The 17,022-nt window shown below is 41.5% G+C and overlaps 1 protein-coding gene across 2 annotated transcripts in view; it reads right to left on the bottom strand.

Moving 5' to 3' along the window:
• NUBPL (NUBP iron-sulfur cluster assembly factor, mitochondrial) overlaps positions 1-17,022 on the bottom strand; it is a 78,786-nt gene that overhangs the window by 30,994 nt on the left and 30,770 nt on the right. For both annotated transcript variants that reach the window (XM_069209092.1, XM_069209091.1), the window contains exons 3-6: positions 15,465-15,499; positions 13,344-13,434; positions 12,156-12,195; positions 11,652-11,742 (exon numbers count right to left, since the gene is read on the bottom strand). In XM_069209092.1, the coding sequence (XP_069065193.1) occupies positions 11,652-11,742; positions 12,156-12,195; positions 13,344-13,434; positions 15,465-15,499 (257 nt within the window). The remainder of the gene's footprint in view (positions 1-11,651; positions 11,743-12,155; positions 12,196-13,343; positions 13,435-15,464; positions 15,500-17,022) is intronic.

Here is a 17,022-nt window from a genome sequence, read left to right as displayed (position 1 = left end):
AGCAGCTGTAAATGGATTAAGGTAGGCCGAGATGGCTTTAGGATTAACCAGCCTTAGTATTCAGTACTTGCACACCTATATGCAACAGCCATTTGTTTTAAAACAGAGTTTTAAGCACCAGCACGCTTGATTTAGAAATTGAACATTGATTGTACGTAAGCGTGGTTCTCATCCCAGCACGGACAATGACAGAACCAAACGCCAAGAAAAATACAGCATTATAACTAACGCGCTAAATTGTAGCTCCCATGTACCGAAAACAAGAAGCTCATGGCTTGGGACCGAAGACGGAAGAAGACCGAAGAGGAAAGGCGTGAGAAGACAGTATGCAGAAAGAAAAAAGAAGACAGATGGCATCAAAGAGAGAAGATGTCATCGAAGTAAGAAGGGAGCATAGTGAAAGAAAAAAAGGACAGAAATGAAGAAAGAAGACAGAGAAGATGGCAGCGAAGAAAGAAGAAATCAGAGAAGACGGCACGCAAGAAGAAAAAAAGAAGTACCTTCAGCGTCACAGCCAGCGGGAAGGACACTGGCCAGTGTCCAATAGGAAGTGACAAGATGGAGTACTTGGTCCACAGCGAGATCGGATGGGTCTGCCACATTATGCCTCAATTACCCATACAACAACCGAACTACTAACCCTCTGGAACCGCACCCACTCAACCTCAATATTATCTTGGCAGCTCTGCTGGAAGTGAAAATGGCATGAGCTTTTTTAACTCGTTTGATAGTCTTCACATTTCATCCTGGCAAAGACTAAGACGTTCTGCAGGAATCTGTCCATATGTGGCATTTTTGTTTAAACGTATTAACCATTAATTGTTAGTAAATAAATGGACCTGTGTGACTGCTCTTTGTAAACTGCATGCATGCAGTAGCAGCTGCTCTTATGTTAAGCACTCAAATACCCCTTTGTGTCTTGTACACACTAAATACAATTGTACATAAATAAATTAAATATACAGAGAGAGCAGAAACCTCTCACTATATAGAGATAGCAGAAACCTCTCACTACACACAGATAGCAGAAACCTCTCACTATATACACAGATAGCAGGAACCTCTCGCTATATACAGATAGCAGGAACCTCTCGCTATATACAGATAGCAGGAACCTCTCGCTATATACAGATAGCAGGAACCTCTCGCTATATACAGATAGCATGAACCTCTCGCTATATACAGATAGCAGGAACCTCTCGCTATACACAGATAGCAGAAACCTCTAGCTATATACAGATAACAGGAACCTCTCACTATACACAGATAGCAGAAACCTCTCGCTATACACAGATAGCAGGAACCTCTCACTATACACACATAGCAGAAACCTCTCACTATATACAGATAGCAGGAACCTCTCACTATATACACATAGCAGAAACCTCTCACTATATACAGATAGCAGGAACCTCTCGCTATATACAGATAGCAGGAACCTCTCGCTATACAGGGAGTGCAGAATTATTAGGCAAGTTGTATTTTTGAGGATTAATTTTATTATTGAACAACAACCATGTTCTCAATGAACCCAAAAAACTCATTAATATCAAAGCTGAATATTTTTGGAAGTAGTTTTTAGTTTGTTTTTAGTTTTAGCTATGTTAGGGGGATATCTGTGTGTGCAGGTGACTATTACTGTGCATAATTATTAGGCAACTTAACAAAAAAAAATATATACCCATTTCAATTATTTATTATTACCAGTGAAACCAATATAACATCTCAACATTCACAAATATACATTTCTGACATTCAAAAACAAAACAAAAACAAATCAGTGACCAATATAGCCACCTTTCTTTGCAAGGACACTCAAAAGCCTGCCATCCGGGCCCATCCATCTGGCCCATCAAGACTCACTCTCATTTCATCAGTCCATAAAACCTTAGAAAAATCAGTCTTGAGATATTTCTTGGCCCAGTCTTGACGTTTCAGCTTGTGTGTCTTGTTCAGTGGTGGTCGTCTTTCAGCCTTTCTTACCTTGGCCATGTCTCTGAGTATTGCACACCTTGTGCTTTTGGGCACTCCAGTGATGTTGCAGCTCTGAAATATGGCCAAACTGGTGGCAAGTGGCATCGTGGCACCTGCACGCTTGACTTTTCTCAGTTCATGGGCAGTTATTTTGCACCTTGGTTTTTCCACACGCTTCTTGCGACCCTGTTGACTATTTTGAATGAAACGCTTGATTGTTCCTTGATCACGCTTCAGAAGCTTTGCAATTTTAAGAGTGCTGCATCCCTCTGCAAGATATCTCACTATTTTTGACTTTTCTGAGCCTGTCAAGTCCTTCTTTTGACCCATTTTGCCAAAGGAAAGGAAGTTGCCTAATAATTATGCACACCTGATATAGGGTGTTGATGTCATTAGACCACACCTCTTCTCATTACAGAGATGCACATCACCTAATATGCTTAATTGGTAGTAGGCTTTCGAGCCTATACAGCTTGGAGTAAGACAACATGCATAAAGAGGATGATGTGGTCAAAATACTCATTTGCCTAATAATTCTGCACTCCCTGTATACAGATAGCAGGAACCTCTCATGAGGTACAGATAGCAGGAACCTCTCACTATATACAGATAGCAGGAACCTCTCACTATACACAGATAGCAGGAACCTCTCACTATACACAGATAGCAGGAACCTCTAACTATATACAGATAGCAGGAACCTCTCACTATATACAGATAGCAGAAACCTCTCACTATATACACATGGCAGGAACCTCTCGCTATATACACATGGCAGGAACCTCTCGCTATATACAGATAGCAGGAACCTCTCGCTATATACAGATAGCAGGAACCTCTCGCTATATACAGATAGCAGGAACCTCTCGCTATATACAGATAGCAGGAACCTCTCACTATACACAGATAGCAGAAACCTCTCACTATACACAGATTGCAGGAACCTCTCACTATAAACAGATAGCAGGAACCTCTCACTACAGGGAGTGCAGAATTATTAGGCAAATGAGTATTTTGACCACATCATCCTCTTTATGCATGTTGTCTTACTCCAAGCTGTATAGGCTCGAAAGCCTACTACCAATTAAGCATATTAGGTGATGTGCATCTCTGTAATGAGAAGGGGTGTGGTCTAATGACATCAACACCCTATATCAGGTATGCATAATTATTAGGCAACTTCCTTTCCTTTGGCAAAATGGGTCAAAAGGAGGACTTGACAGGCTCAGAAAAGTCAAAAATAGTGAGATATCTTGCAGAGGGATGCAGCACTCTTAAAATTGCAAAGCTTCTGAAGCGTAATCATCGAAAAATCAAGCGTTTCATTCAAAAAAGTCAACAGGGTCGCAAGAAGCGTGTGGAAAAACCAAGGCGCAAAATAACTGCCCATGAACTGAGAAAAGTCAAGCGTGCAGCTGCCACGATGCCACTTGCCACCAGTTTGGCCATATTTCAGAGCTGCAACATCACTGGAGTGCCCAAAAGCACAAGGTGTGCAATACTCAGAGACATGGCCAAGGTAAGAAAGGCTGAAAGACGACCACCACTGAACAAGACACACAAGCTGAAACGTCAAGACTGGGCCAAGAAATATCTCAAGACTGATTTTTCTAAGGTTTTATGGACTGAGGAAATGAGAGTGAGTCTTGATGGGCCAGATGGATGGGCCCGTGGCTGGATTGGTAAAGGGCAGAGAGCTCCAGTCCGACTCAGACGCCAGCAAGGTGGAGGTGGAGTACTGGTTTGGGCTGGTATCATCAAAGATGAGCTTGTGGGGCCTTTTCGGGTTGAGGATGGAGTCAAGCTCAACTCCCAGTCCTACTGCCAGTTCCTGGAAGACACCTTCTTCAAGCAGTGGTACAGGAAGAAGTCTGCATCCTTCAAGAAAAACATGATTTTCTTGCAGGACAATGCTCCATCACACGCGTCCAAGTACTCCACAGCGTGGCTGGCAAGAAAGGGTATAAAAGAAGGAAATCTAATGACATGGCCTCCTTGTTCACCTCATCTGAACCCCATTGAGAACCTGTGGTCCATCATCAAATGTGAGATTTACAAGGAGGGAAAACAGTACACCTCTCTGAACAGTGTCTGGGAGGCTGTGGTTGCTGCTGCACGCAATGTTGATGGTGAACAGATCAAAACACTGACAGAATCCATGGATGGCAGGCTTTTGAGTGTCCTTGCAAAGAAAGGTGGCTATATTGGTCACTGATTTGTTTTTGTTTTGTTTTTGAATGTCAGAAATGTATATTTGTGAATGTTGAGATGTTATATTGGTTTCACTGGTAATAATAAATAATTGAAATGGGTATATATTTGTTTTTTGTTAAGTTGCCTAATAATTATGCACAGTAATAGTCACCTGCACACACAGATATCCCCCTAACATAGCTAAAACTAAAAACAAACTAAAAACTACTTCCAAAAATATTCAGCTTTGATAGTAATGAGTTTTTTGGGTTCATTGAGAACATGGTTGTTGTTCAATAATAAAATTAATCCTCAAAAATACAACTTGCCTAATAATTCTGCACTCCCTGTATACACAGATAGCAGGAACCTCTCACTATACACAGATGGCAGAAACCTCTCATTATACACAGATAGCTGAAACCTCTCGCTATACACAGATGGCAGAAACCTCTCGCTATACACAGATAGCTGAAACCTCTGGCTATACACAGATAGCAGAAACCTCTCGCTATACACAGATAGCAGAAACCTCTGGCTATACACAGATAACAGGAACCTCTCACTATACACAGATAGCAGAAACCTCTCACTATATACAGATAGCAGGAACCTCTCACTATACACAGATAGCAGGAACCTCTCATTATACACAGATGGCAGAAACCTCTCATTATACATAGATAGCTGAAACCTCTCGCTATACACAGATAGCAGAAACCTCTGGCTATATACAGATAACAGGAACCTCTCACTATACACAGATAGCAGAAACCTCTCACTATATACAGATAACAGGAACCTCTCGCTATATACAGATAGCAGGAACCTCTCGCTATATACAGATAGCAGGAACCTCTCGCTATATACAGATAGCAGGAACCTCTCACTATACACAGATAGCAGGAACCTCTCGCTATATACAGATAGCAGGAACCTCTCACTATACACAGATAGCAGGAACCTCTCACTATACACAGTTAGCAGGAACCTCTCACTATACACAGATAGCAGGAACCTCTCACTATACACAGATAGCAGAAATCTCTCACTATACACAGATAGCAGAAACCTCTCACTATACACAGATAGCAGGAACCTCTCACTATACACAGATAGCAGAAACCTCTCACTACACACAGATAGCAGAAACCTCTCACTATATATACAGATAGCAGAAACCTCTCACGATAAAGAGATAGCAGAAACCTCTCACTATACACAGATAGCAGAAACCTCTCACTATATAGAGATAGCAGAAACCTCTCACTATATACAGATAGCAGGAACCTCTCACTATATACACAGATAGCAGGAACCTCTCACTATATACAGATAGCAGGAACCTCTCACTATATACAGATAGCAGGAACCTCTCACTATATACAGATAGCAGAAACTTCTCACTATATACAGATAGCAGGAACCTCTCACTATATACAGATAGCAGGAACCTCTCATTATATATAGATAGCAGGAACCTCTCGCTATACACAGATAGCAGAAACCTCTCATGATAAAGAGATAGCAGAAATCTCTCACTACACACAGATAACAGAAACCTCTCACTATATACACAGATAGCAGGAACCTCTCACTACACATAGATAGCAGAAACCTCTCACTATATACACAGATAGCAGGAACCTCTCACTATATACAGATAGCAGAAACCTCTCACTATATATAGATAGCAGGAACCTATCACTATATACAGATAGCAGGAACCTCTCACTATATACACAGATAGCAGGAACCTCTCGCTATACACAGATAGCAGAAACCTCTCACTACACACAGTTAGCAGAAACCTCTCACTATATACACAGATAGCAGGAACCTATCACTATATACAGATAGCAGGAACCTCTTGCTATACACAGATAGCAGGAACCTCTCACTACACACAGATAGCAGGAACCTCTCACTATATACACAGATAGCAGGAACCTCTCACTATGTACAGATAGCAGGAACCTCTCGCTATATACAGATAGCAGAAACCTCTAGCTATATACAGATAGCAGGAACCTCCCGCTATAGACAGATAGCAGAAACCTCTCGCTATACACAGATAGCAGGAACCTCTCGCTATAGACAGATAGCAGGAACCTCTCGCTATACACAGATAGCAGGAACCTCTCGCTATACACAGATAGCAGGAACCTCTCGCTATAGACAGATAGCAGGAACCTCTCGCTATACACAGATAGCAGGAACCTCTCGCTATATACACATAGCAGAAACCTCTCACTATATACAGATAGCAGAAACCTCTCGCTATATAGAGATAGCAGAAACCTCTCACTATATACAGATAGCAGGAACCTCTCGCTATATACAGATAGCAGAAACGTCTCACTATATACACAGATAGCAGGAACCTTTCACTATACACAGATAGCAGGAACCTCTCACTATACACAGATAGCAGGAACCTCTCACTATATATTGGTAGCAGGAACCTCTCACTATACACAGATAGCAGGAACCTCTCACTATACACAGTTAGCAGGAACCTCTCACTATACACAGATAGCAGGAACCTCTCACTATACACAGATAGCAGAAATCTCTCACTATACACAGATAGCAGAAACCTCTCACTATACACAGATAGCAGGAACCTCTCACTATACACAGATAGCAGAAACCTCTCACTACACACAGATAGCAGAAACATCTCACTATATATACAGATAGCAGAAACCTCTCACGATAAAGAGATAGCAGAAACCTCTCACTATACACAGATAGCAGAAACCTCTCACTATATAGAGATAGCAGAAACCTCTCACTATATACAGATAGCAGGAACCTCTCACTATTTACACAGATAGCAGGAACCTCTCACTATATACAGATAGCAGGAACCTCTCACTATATACAGATAGCAGGAACCTCTCACTATATACAGATAGCAGAAACTTCTCACTATATACAGATAGCAGGAACCTCTCACTATATACAGATAGCAGGAACCTCTCATTATATATAGATAGCAGGAACCTCTCGCTATACACAGATAGCAGAAACCTCTCATGATAAAGAGATAGCAGAAATCTCTCACTACACACAGATAACAGAAACCTCTCACTATATACACAGATAGCAGGAACCTCTCACTACACATAGATAGCAGAAACCTCTCACTATATACACAGATAGCAGGAACCTCTCACTATATACAGATAGCAGAAACCTCTCACTATATATAGATAGCAGGAACCTATCACTATATACAGATAGCAGGAACCTCTCACTATATACACAGATAGCAGGAACCTCTCGCTATACACAGATAGCAGAAACCTCTCGCTACACACAGTTAGCAGAAACCTCTCACTATATACACAGATAGCAGGAACCTATCACTATATACAGATAGCAGGAACCTCTTGCTATACACAGATAGCAGGAACCTCTCACTACACACAGATAGCAGGAACCTCTCACTATATACACAGATAGCAGGAACCTCTCACTATGTACAGATAGCAGGAACCTCTCGCTATATACAGATAGCAGAAACCTCTAGCTATATACAGATAGCAGGAACCTCCCGCTATAGACAGATAGCAGAAACCTCTCGCTATACACAGATAGCAGGAACCTCTCGCTATAGACAGATAGCAGGAACCTCTCGCTATACACAGATAGCAGGAACCTCTCGCTATACACAGATAGCAGGAACCTCTCGCTATAGACAGATAGCAGGAACCTCTCGCTATAGACAGATAGCAGGAACCTCTCGCTATACACAGATAGCAGGAACCTCTCGCTATATACACATAGCAGAAACCTCTCACTATATACAGATAGCAGAAACCTCTCGCTATATAGAGATAGCAGAAACCTCTCACTATATACAGATAGCAGGAACCTCTCGCTATATACAGATAGCAGAAACGTCTCACTATATACACAGATAGCAGGAACCTTTCACTATACACAGATAGCAGGAACCTCTCACTATACACAGATAGCAGGAACCTCTCACTATATATTGGTAGCAGGAACCTCTCACTATATACAGATAGCAGGAACCTCTCACTATATACAGATAGCAGGAACCTCTCATGATAAAGAGATAGCAGAAACCTCTCACTATACACAGATAGCAGAAACCTCTCACTATATAGAGATAGCAGAAACCTCTCACTATATGTACAGATAGCAGGAACCTCTCGCTATATACAGATAGCAGAAACGTCTCACTATATACACAGATAGCAGGAACCTCTCACTATACACAGATAGCAGGAACCTCTCACTATATACTGGTAGCAGGAACCTCTCACTATATACAGATAGCAGGAACCTCTCACTATATACAGATAGCAGGAACCTCTCGCTATATACAGATAGCAGAAACGTCTCACTATACACAGATAGCAGGAACCTCTCACTATACACAGATAGCAGGAACCTCTCACTATACACAGATAGCAGGAACCTCTCACTATATACTGGTAGCAAGAACCTCTCACTATATACAGATAGCAGGAACCTCTCACTATATACAGATAGCAGAAACCTCTCACTATATAGAGATAGCAGAAACCTCTCACTATATACAGATAGCAGGAACCTCTCACTATATACACAGATAGCAGGAACCTCTCACTATATACAGATAGCAGGAACCTCTCACTATATACAGATAGCAGGAACCTCTCACTATATACAGATAGCAGAAACTTCTCACTATATACAGATAGCAGGAACCTCTCACTATATACAGATAGCAGGAACCTCTCATTATATATAGATAGCAGGAACCTCTCGCTATACACAGATAGCAGAAACCTCTCATGATAAAGAGATAGCAGAAATCTCTCACTACACACAGATAACAGAAACCTCTCACTATATACACAGATAGCAGGAACCTCTCACTACACATAGATAGCAGAAACCTCTCACTATATACACAGATAGCAGGAACCTCTCACTATATACAGATAGCAGAAACCTCTCACTATATATAGATAGCAGGAACCTATCACTATATACAGATAGCAGGAACCTCTCACTATATACACAGATAGCAGGAACCTCTCGCTATACACAGATAGCAGAAACCTCTCACTACACACAGTTAGCAGAAACCTCTCACTATATACACAGATAGCAGGAACCTATCACTATATACAGATAGCAGGAACCTCTTGCTATACACAGATAGCAGGAACCTCTCACTACACACAGATAGCAGGAACCTCTCACTATATACACAGATAGCAGGAACCTCTCACTATGTACAGATAGCAGGAACCTCTCGCTATATACAGATAGCAGAAACCTCTAGCTATATACAGATAGCAGGAACCTCCCGCTATAGACAGATAGCAGAAACCTCTCGCTATACACAGATAGCAGGAACCTCTCGCTATAGACAGATAGCAGGAACCTCTCGCTATACACAGATAGCAGGAACCTCTCGCTATACACAGATAGCAGGAACCTCTCGCTATAGACAGATAGCAGGAACCTCTCGCTATACACAGATAGCAGGAACCTCTCGCTATATACACATAGCAGAAACCTCTCACTATATACACATAGCAGAAACCTCTCACTATATACAGATAGCAGAAACCTCTCGCTATATAGAGATAGCAGAAACCTCTCACTATATACAGATAGCAGGAACCTCTCGCTATATACAGATAGCAGAAACGTCTCACTATATACACAGATAGCAGGAACCTTTCACTATACACAGATAGCAGGAACCTCTCAATATACACAGATAGCAGGAACCTCTCACTATATATTGGTAGCAGGAACCTCTCACTATATACAGATAGCAGGAACCTCTCACTATATACAGATAGCAGGAACCTCTCATGATAAAGAGATAGCAGAAACCTCTCACTATACACAGATAGCAGAAACCTCTCACTATATAGAGATAGCAGAAACCTCTCACTATATGTACAGATAGCAGGAACCTCTCGCTATATACAGATAGCAGAAACGTCTCACTATATACACAGATAGCAGGAACCTCTCACTATACACAGATAGCAGGAACCTCTCACTATATACTGGTAGCAGGAACCTCTCACTATATACAGATAGCAGGAACCTCTCACTATATACAGATAGCAGGAACCTCTCGCTATATACAGATAGCAGAAACGTCTCACTATACACAGATAGCAGGAACCTCTCACTATACACAGATAGCAGGAACCTCTCACTATACACAGATAGCAGGAACCTCTCACTATATACTGGTAGCAAGAACCTCTCACTATATACAGATAGCAGGAACCTCTCACTATATACAGATAGCAGAAACCTCTCACTATATACAGATAGCAGGAACCTCTCGCTATATACAGATAGCAGAAACGTCTCACTATATACACAGATAGCAGGAACCTCTCACTATACACAGATAGCAGGAACCTCTCACTATATACAGATAGCAGAAACCTCTCGCTATATACTGGTAGCAGGCACCTCTCACTATATACAGATAGCAGAAACCTCTCACTATATAGAGATAACAGGAACCTCTCATTATAGACAGATAGCAGAAACCTCTCACTATATACAGATAGCAGGAACCTCTCACTATATATAGATAGCAGGAACCTCTCACTATACACAGATAGCAGGAACCTCTCAATATACACAGATAGCAGGAACCTCTCGCTATATACAGATAGCAGGAACCTCTCGCTATATACAGATAGCAGGAACCTCTCACTATATACACATAGCAGAAACCTCTCACTATATACAGATAGCAGAAACCTCTCGCTATATAGAGATAGCAGGAACCTCTCGCTATATACAGATAGCAGAAACGTCTCACTATATACACAGATAGCAGGAACCTCTCACTATACACAGATAGCAGGAACCTCTCACTATACACAGATAGCAGGAACCTCTCACTATACACAGATAGCAGGGACCTCTCGCTATGCACAGATAGCAGGAACCTCTCACTATACACAGATAGCAGGAACCTCTCGCTATATACAGATAGCAGGAACCTCTCACTATACACAGATAGCAGGAACCTCTCACTATACACAGATAGCAGGAACCTCTCACTATATACTGGTAGCAGGAACCTCTCACTATATACAGATAGCAGGAACCTCTCACTATATACAGATAGCAGGAACCTCTCACTATACACAGATAGCAGGAACCTCTCACTATATACAGATAGCAGAAACGTCTCACTATACACAAATAGCAGGAACCTCTCACTATATACAGATAGCAGGAACCTCTCACTATATACTGGTAGCAGGAGCCTCTCACCATATACAGATAGCAGAAACCTCTCACTATACACAGATAGCAGAAACCTCTCACTATAAACAGCATGGACCTCTCACGAAGCAGATAATTGAAACCTTTCACAATACGCACAGCAGGAACTTCTCACTATACACAGATAGGAGGACCCTCTCAAAATACAGACAGTATATGCTGACAAAGACCAGCCTTACCTGCCGCAGCAGCTTCTCCATGGCCGACATGACCATCAGGCCACGCCACACAATTGGGGCCGATTCCTCAACCAGGAAACCTATGGACATGCTGAGGAGGAAGATAATCCAAATGGTTATTATCCTGCAGCAAGGAAGTGGGGAAGGAACAAAAATAAAGTAATAACTGTGCTTCTGAAAAACGAATAAGCATCACTAGTGGACTTATACCCAGGCCTGGAGGAGCAATGCACATGGAGACCCTGGCTGGAAACTAAAAAGAAGCAAAGGCATTTCAGCCTTGTTCCTTGCAGTGCAATCTGATGGATTCCTTACACACAGTGAGATGGGGCTTCACAACTCACCTAGATATCAGCAGCTATATTACCTGGAGGAGATGACAACATGCCAAAAAGACACCTCCCACCTCCCCCAAGTAAGAGTTCCTCAGCCCATCAGTGTTACCTTTCAACCTTGTGAAGGCCCTAATAGCAGGAAAACCCGAAATGAAAGAAGTCTACTCACCAAGAAATCCCATAGTTCACAAGTGGTCTCATTAGGTTCTCTGAAAAATAAAAAATATAAACTCAGTACCTCCCTGTAATCATTACATAGCTTCCATCTCCTACTACATTTACAGGACTTTCTACCCTCAACGGTCTCTCCTCGCCCCGTCATCTGGTAAGTAAAGAGTTGAATACTACAAAGTTCACTTTGCAGACAAAAGTAGTCCAAATGTAGTATACGTTTTGTGCGTTTTTACTATGAGATGTAGGAGTTAAAACATAACTTACATTTTGAAAAGCAGTGTTGGAAACTAAAGAGTTAATTATTTTTAGAGAAGAGTAAATTGTGTGTATTATGTTAGTGTTTCATGTTAATTGGATGAATGGATCTAAAAAAATAAAAATAAGCATTACTCAAGGAGGCTGGAAATGTATGGAAAACACAAGTGTACCCGAGAAGTAAAGAGAAGACTCAAGACAGCTGTGGAGATAAGGATCTGATGGAGTGATTATGGGTTAATCTGGAGCAAAATGGTGACACTGGAGAAGAGGAAGGATGCTGATAATTTGAGATAAGGAAATGTAACAAAAGCAAGAGAAAATTATACTTTAGCTGCAGCTCTGACAAGAACAAACAGAGAGAGAGAGAAAGAAAACTAAAAGCAATCACCCACAAAAAATAGGCTTGAATCCTGCTATTGTACTCAGGTTGTCTCCAGACTCTGAAAAGCACTGCTGAGCAGTGCAATGTCTGCCAAGAATAAATCCAACATTCTCTGCACCCCCTTAGGACCTCCCTCACTCCCTGCAAAGTTTTTATTTCCATCCTCTTTTATAAAGCCAATTTACTAATTTATAAGAAAGTATATTTGTCCCCAGAAAGTCATTAAAACATGCATCATCTTTGGAATGCTCCACTGATACCCTTAAAAAATGGTACATTTTACAATGTCCTGAAATGCTTTGCTTAGTATTTGCAAAAATGTGTTCTTCCCAGAAAGAGCTCTTCCCTCTCCCCTTCTCTGTAAGATCTATCTAGCCTCACATACAAGGCTTCTCTTCTGCTCTAAGGTCTGCCTAATGCCATGCAATTGGTCTCTCATCCTTTCTGTATGACCCCTTCTTCAGTTAGCAGGGTCACATAATCTAAGATCTATCCTATTTCAGTTTATAAAACTCTTTGGAGGTCAGGAATTACTTAACTTACTTTCTGACACCTCTGGATTTCCACTCAGATTCATCATCTTGGGAATGGAAGGGCCGAACACGTCAGCATCAAGGAGACCAACAGCCTTCGTCTGACACAAGAAAGAAAGAAGACATGCATGTGTCATCACAAAAAAACAATAATTATTTTTTTTATGGTTGCAGATAGTTCAGCTAAAGAAAATAACATCACTTCTCAAGCACACATGCTGATGGATCTGAATTAACCAATATGTTTCTTCTTTGTGCTTTATGCAGACATCCACTTCAAAGCATGAGTGGGCAATTATTCAATTGCCTAATAAGCATGGAGCAACCTAACTGGAAGCAGGGGGGTGCTTATAAGTGATTTCAGAGCATGATTACTTTTCTTGACTGGGCAGGGATGTGTACCAAAGATGATGGCCATCAATAGTAACCAAGTTATTGCTGGTGGACATGGTGCTTCCACAGAAAGTCTCCAAAAGGAAATGTGCTAAGGGTCAAGGCTTCGAAGGTCAAATTAAAAAAGTTAAATGAAGGATGTGGTCAATAATCAGAAACCAGTCTAGCAAAAAGAGGCACTGCTGAGAACAGATCACAATTTTCAGTCCACTTGATTATTCTGGCCACAGCACACTAGAAAATTCAAAGTCTCCATTATGTCCATGATGTTGACATAGTTTGTACAAAAGCTCTGGATCTATGGCATTTGCATCCCAGAGATGAGTGCCACTTCTTGAGAGCTTCAGAGACTGCCTACCTACTGCACCTTCATTTCACCTGTAGCAGATGGACAGGTATTTTATAGGACACCATTTTATAGGACCAACCAGCGGGAACGTGTATTGCAATGTTCCCACCGGTCAGCCAAGCAAAAACATTGTAATATGCTCGGGGGGACACCACTGCCAGGGTGGTGGCGTCCTCACTGCGAGTTTGGCGGTCCTGTGGTGGGACCGCCAAACTTGTAATGGGGGCTATGTATAAAGTGCTCACACAAAGTACTTTTTTAGTGGCTAAAAGTGTCACAAAATATACGTGAACAGCCCTAGGAAAAGAAAATCCTATCTTCACAAACAGTCCAAATTAGGGCTTTTTAGAAAATAAACTACACAGCCCTTAAAAGGACCCTTCATGGCCCATAAAATCAAAGTTTGGCACAGGTGAGTTGCAACTCAACAGGCAAACTATTAATGTGGATGTGACGAGGCTTGAATTAAACTGATGTATATTTAATTCAATCATTGCTGTATAAAGCAGGGAACTCCTACCTGAGTCAAAAAGATGTGATACCTATCAGAACTCATATTAACATATATTCTTCCCTTCCTCTAATCTATGCAACCTACCGAACTACTTTAAGTTGAGCTCGCTTCCACACAATGATGGATGTCTGGCTGCTCTCAAGAACAAAATCCAGCTAAAACTAAGCATCTGTTCTTTCATGCTCCCCACCCTGTGGACCAGCTGGTTTATTCCTTTGTCCATGGATCACTATAATCCTTTTAGCCGACATCCTCAGCATCGCCAGCTCTTCTAACTCTATGTCCTGCAGTAGCTACTTTTAATTTGAACATCTGCAATTTCCAAGAAGAACATTCAGTTGTTTTGAGCTGTAGTTCTTTATCAAAAATAGGCGGGTGGAGCTGTGAGAAAGTTTTGAGAGGGTCACCTTGACTTTCCAAGTACAGACAATCAATAGAGAAGGGACCCACTGACAAAGTTATCGCAATCTCCCTAACCCTACTATTTATATGGCACGCCTAAGTGTTTTATTAGGACTCTCACCCATTTGGGTACAAGTGGCCTGCTTCATCATAGAGTCCTCAAGCAGAGATTTATCTAATTTGCAAATCAATGGAGCTCTTTGATGTTATTATGAAGGATCCACAAAAACCTTAAAATTGCTTACAGTGTCCTTGTAAATTGTTTGGGGAGCTCCCAAAGCTGTTTGCACGATACAGGACCAGGCACTGTGACATCATATCTCACCCTAATTAATTTGTACAACTGAATAGCAATATCATCTTATTATAGGTAAGTACCGATATTCCTACCAGACCGTAAGAATGGAAGTAGGTATTGTTTCAAGGTACCGAAAATTTCCGTGGATTATAACAGATATATGACAATCACTCACCGAATCATTGGCTGCTATGCCCAGGGCCAGGTTTACTGTAAGAAAGAAATACATATTTATGAGTAGGGAGTTATTTTAGGTACACCCATTGAAAGGCTAATTAAACAAAGTTAACAGTCCAGAATGGCAACCTAGTGAGGGAACCGGCCAAGTGGACTCGGAACATAAGAAATACCATAAAGGAGTCTTTATGGTAGTGAGGTAACCAGCCAAGTGGACTATGAACATAAGAAATATCATAAAGGGGTCTGCTGAGCTGCTCAAAGCTACCAGCACACTGAAAACCATAAACTGTGAGCATGTATCTCGCTCTTCTTCATCCAGCTCTCTGCTAAGCGCTACGTCCCATAACACGATAACCGCACCTTGGGGCTCATCAAGCATGACGACTACACTTGCTGTATTGGATCACAACGGAGACAACATCCTTCCAACCACACACCCTACACAGTGTAGCATGCTACTCGTAACTAAAGCTATTCAGCGCAACGTAATATTACCATACAGTATAAAACAATATAACAGTCAGGTTTATAGCGAGCAAAGGAGGGAGACACAATATAGGCTGCACTTGACAGAGTCCAGTGCTCACAGAGGAGTTAACTCAAAGGGAGTACAGAGGTCAGGAGGTGTGACACCGCCACTCTACTCATAGGCACATCTTTCCACACTGGGTCTGTAGCCAAGCAACGTTCACTAACTGGGGCAGACATACAAAAGCAGTCAGGACTTCAACATAAATGTGAAACACCCATGAGAAAATCCAGTCTAACATAAATTATAGAAATACAATTACTTAAGGGGGGGGAGTTTAGTCAAAAATACAGAAATGTTTGAGTAAAGGTGAATCTTAAATCTGCTCCCAAGATTCTTGATATGAATAATTACAATGAATAATTAACTATCCTTAATTATCACCCCAAAGCATTTTTTCCTAAAATTCTATTCTGATTATTACAACTTCTTACAAAGTATTGTTTGATTATTGAACATACAAATTAGATCATTGATGAATGACTTTAAGATACAGATGTCCGGCCATAGAAGCAACTACAACAGCCAAGTCTTTATATATAAATGTTGCTGCAGGCCCCAAACAAGTGACAGCACAGAAAACACACAAAGCACCTGAAAACTTCCCTAAGCATTGCTAAGCAGCAGCTTAAGATACTCCTGAGATGGAGTTATTCAAAGCAAGAGATTCAGAAACAAATATGTAGTTTGTTGAAGCCTTCCCTGTATGGGCAAGCTAATTCCAGCCACTCCTGATCCGTAACTGTAGGAAAGTGCCCTCTTTCTTTGCATGATTACCCCCATTTTCTGCCTGTTGCCAGTATGTTTGACTGTGTTTGACTGCGTCTACTGGGTTCCTGCTAACGAGGACCCCAATAGTTTTGTTATCTCCTCTAAATTGTAGCTTTTTCTTCCCACAATTGGCACACTGGTCCCCCATGTAGGTACCCAGGGCATTGGGGTTCCAGGGGATCACTATGGGCTGCAGCTGTTATTCTGCCACCCATTGAGAGCCCATGCAAAGGGTTCTGCAGGCCTGCCATTG

This window comes from Pleurodeles waltl, chromosome 9 (assembly GCF_031143425.1).
Source record: "Pleurodeles waltl isolate 20211129_DDA chromosome 9, aPleWal1.hap1.20221129, whole genome shotgun sequence".
In the NCBI taxonomy this organism is placed as follows: Eukaryota; Metazoa; Chordata; class Amphibia; order Caudata; family Salamandridae; genus Pleurodeles; species Pleurodeles waltl.
Note: the sequence above shows the minus strand (reverse complement) of the source record. Positions and strands in the feature narration are given on the sequence as shown.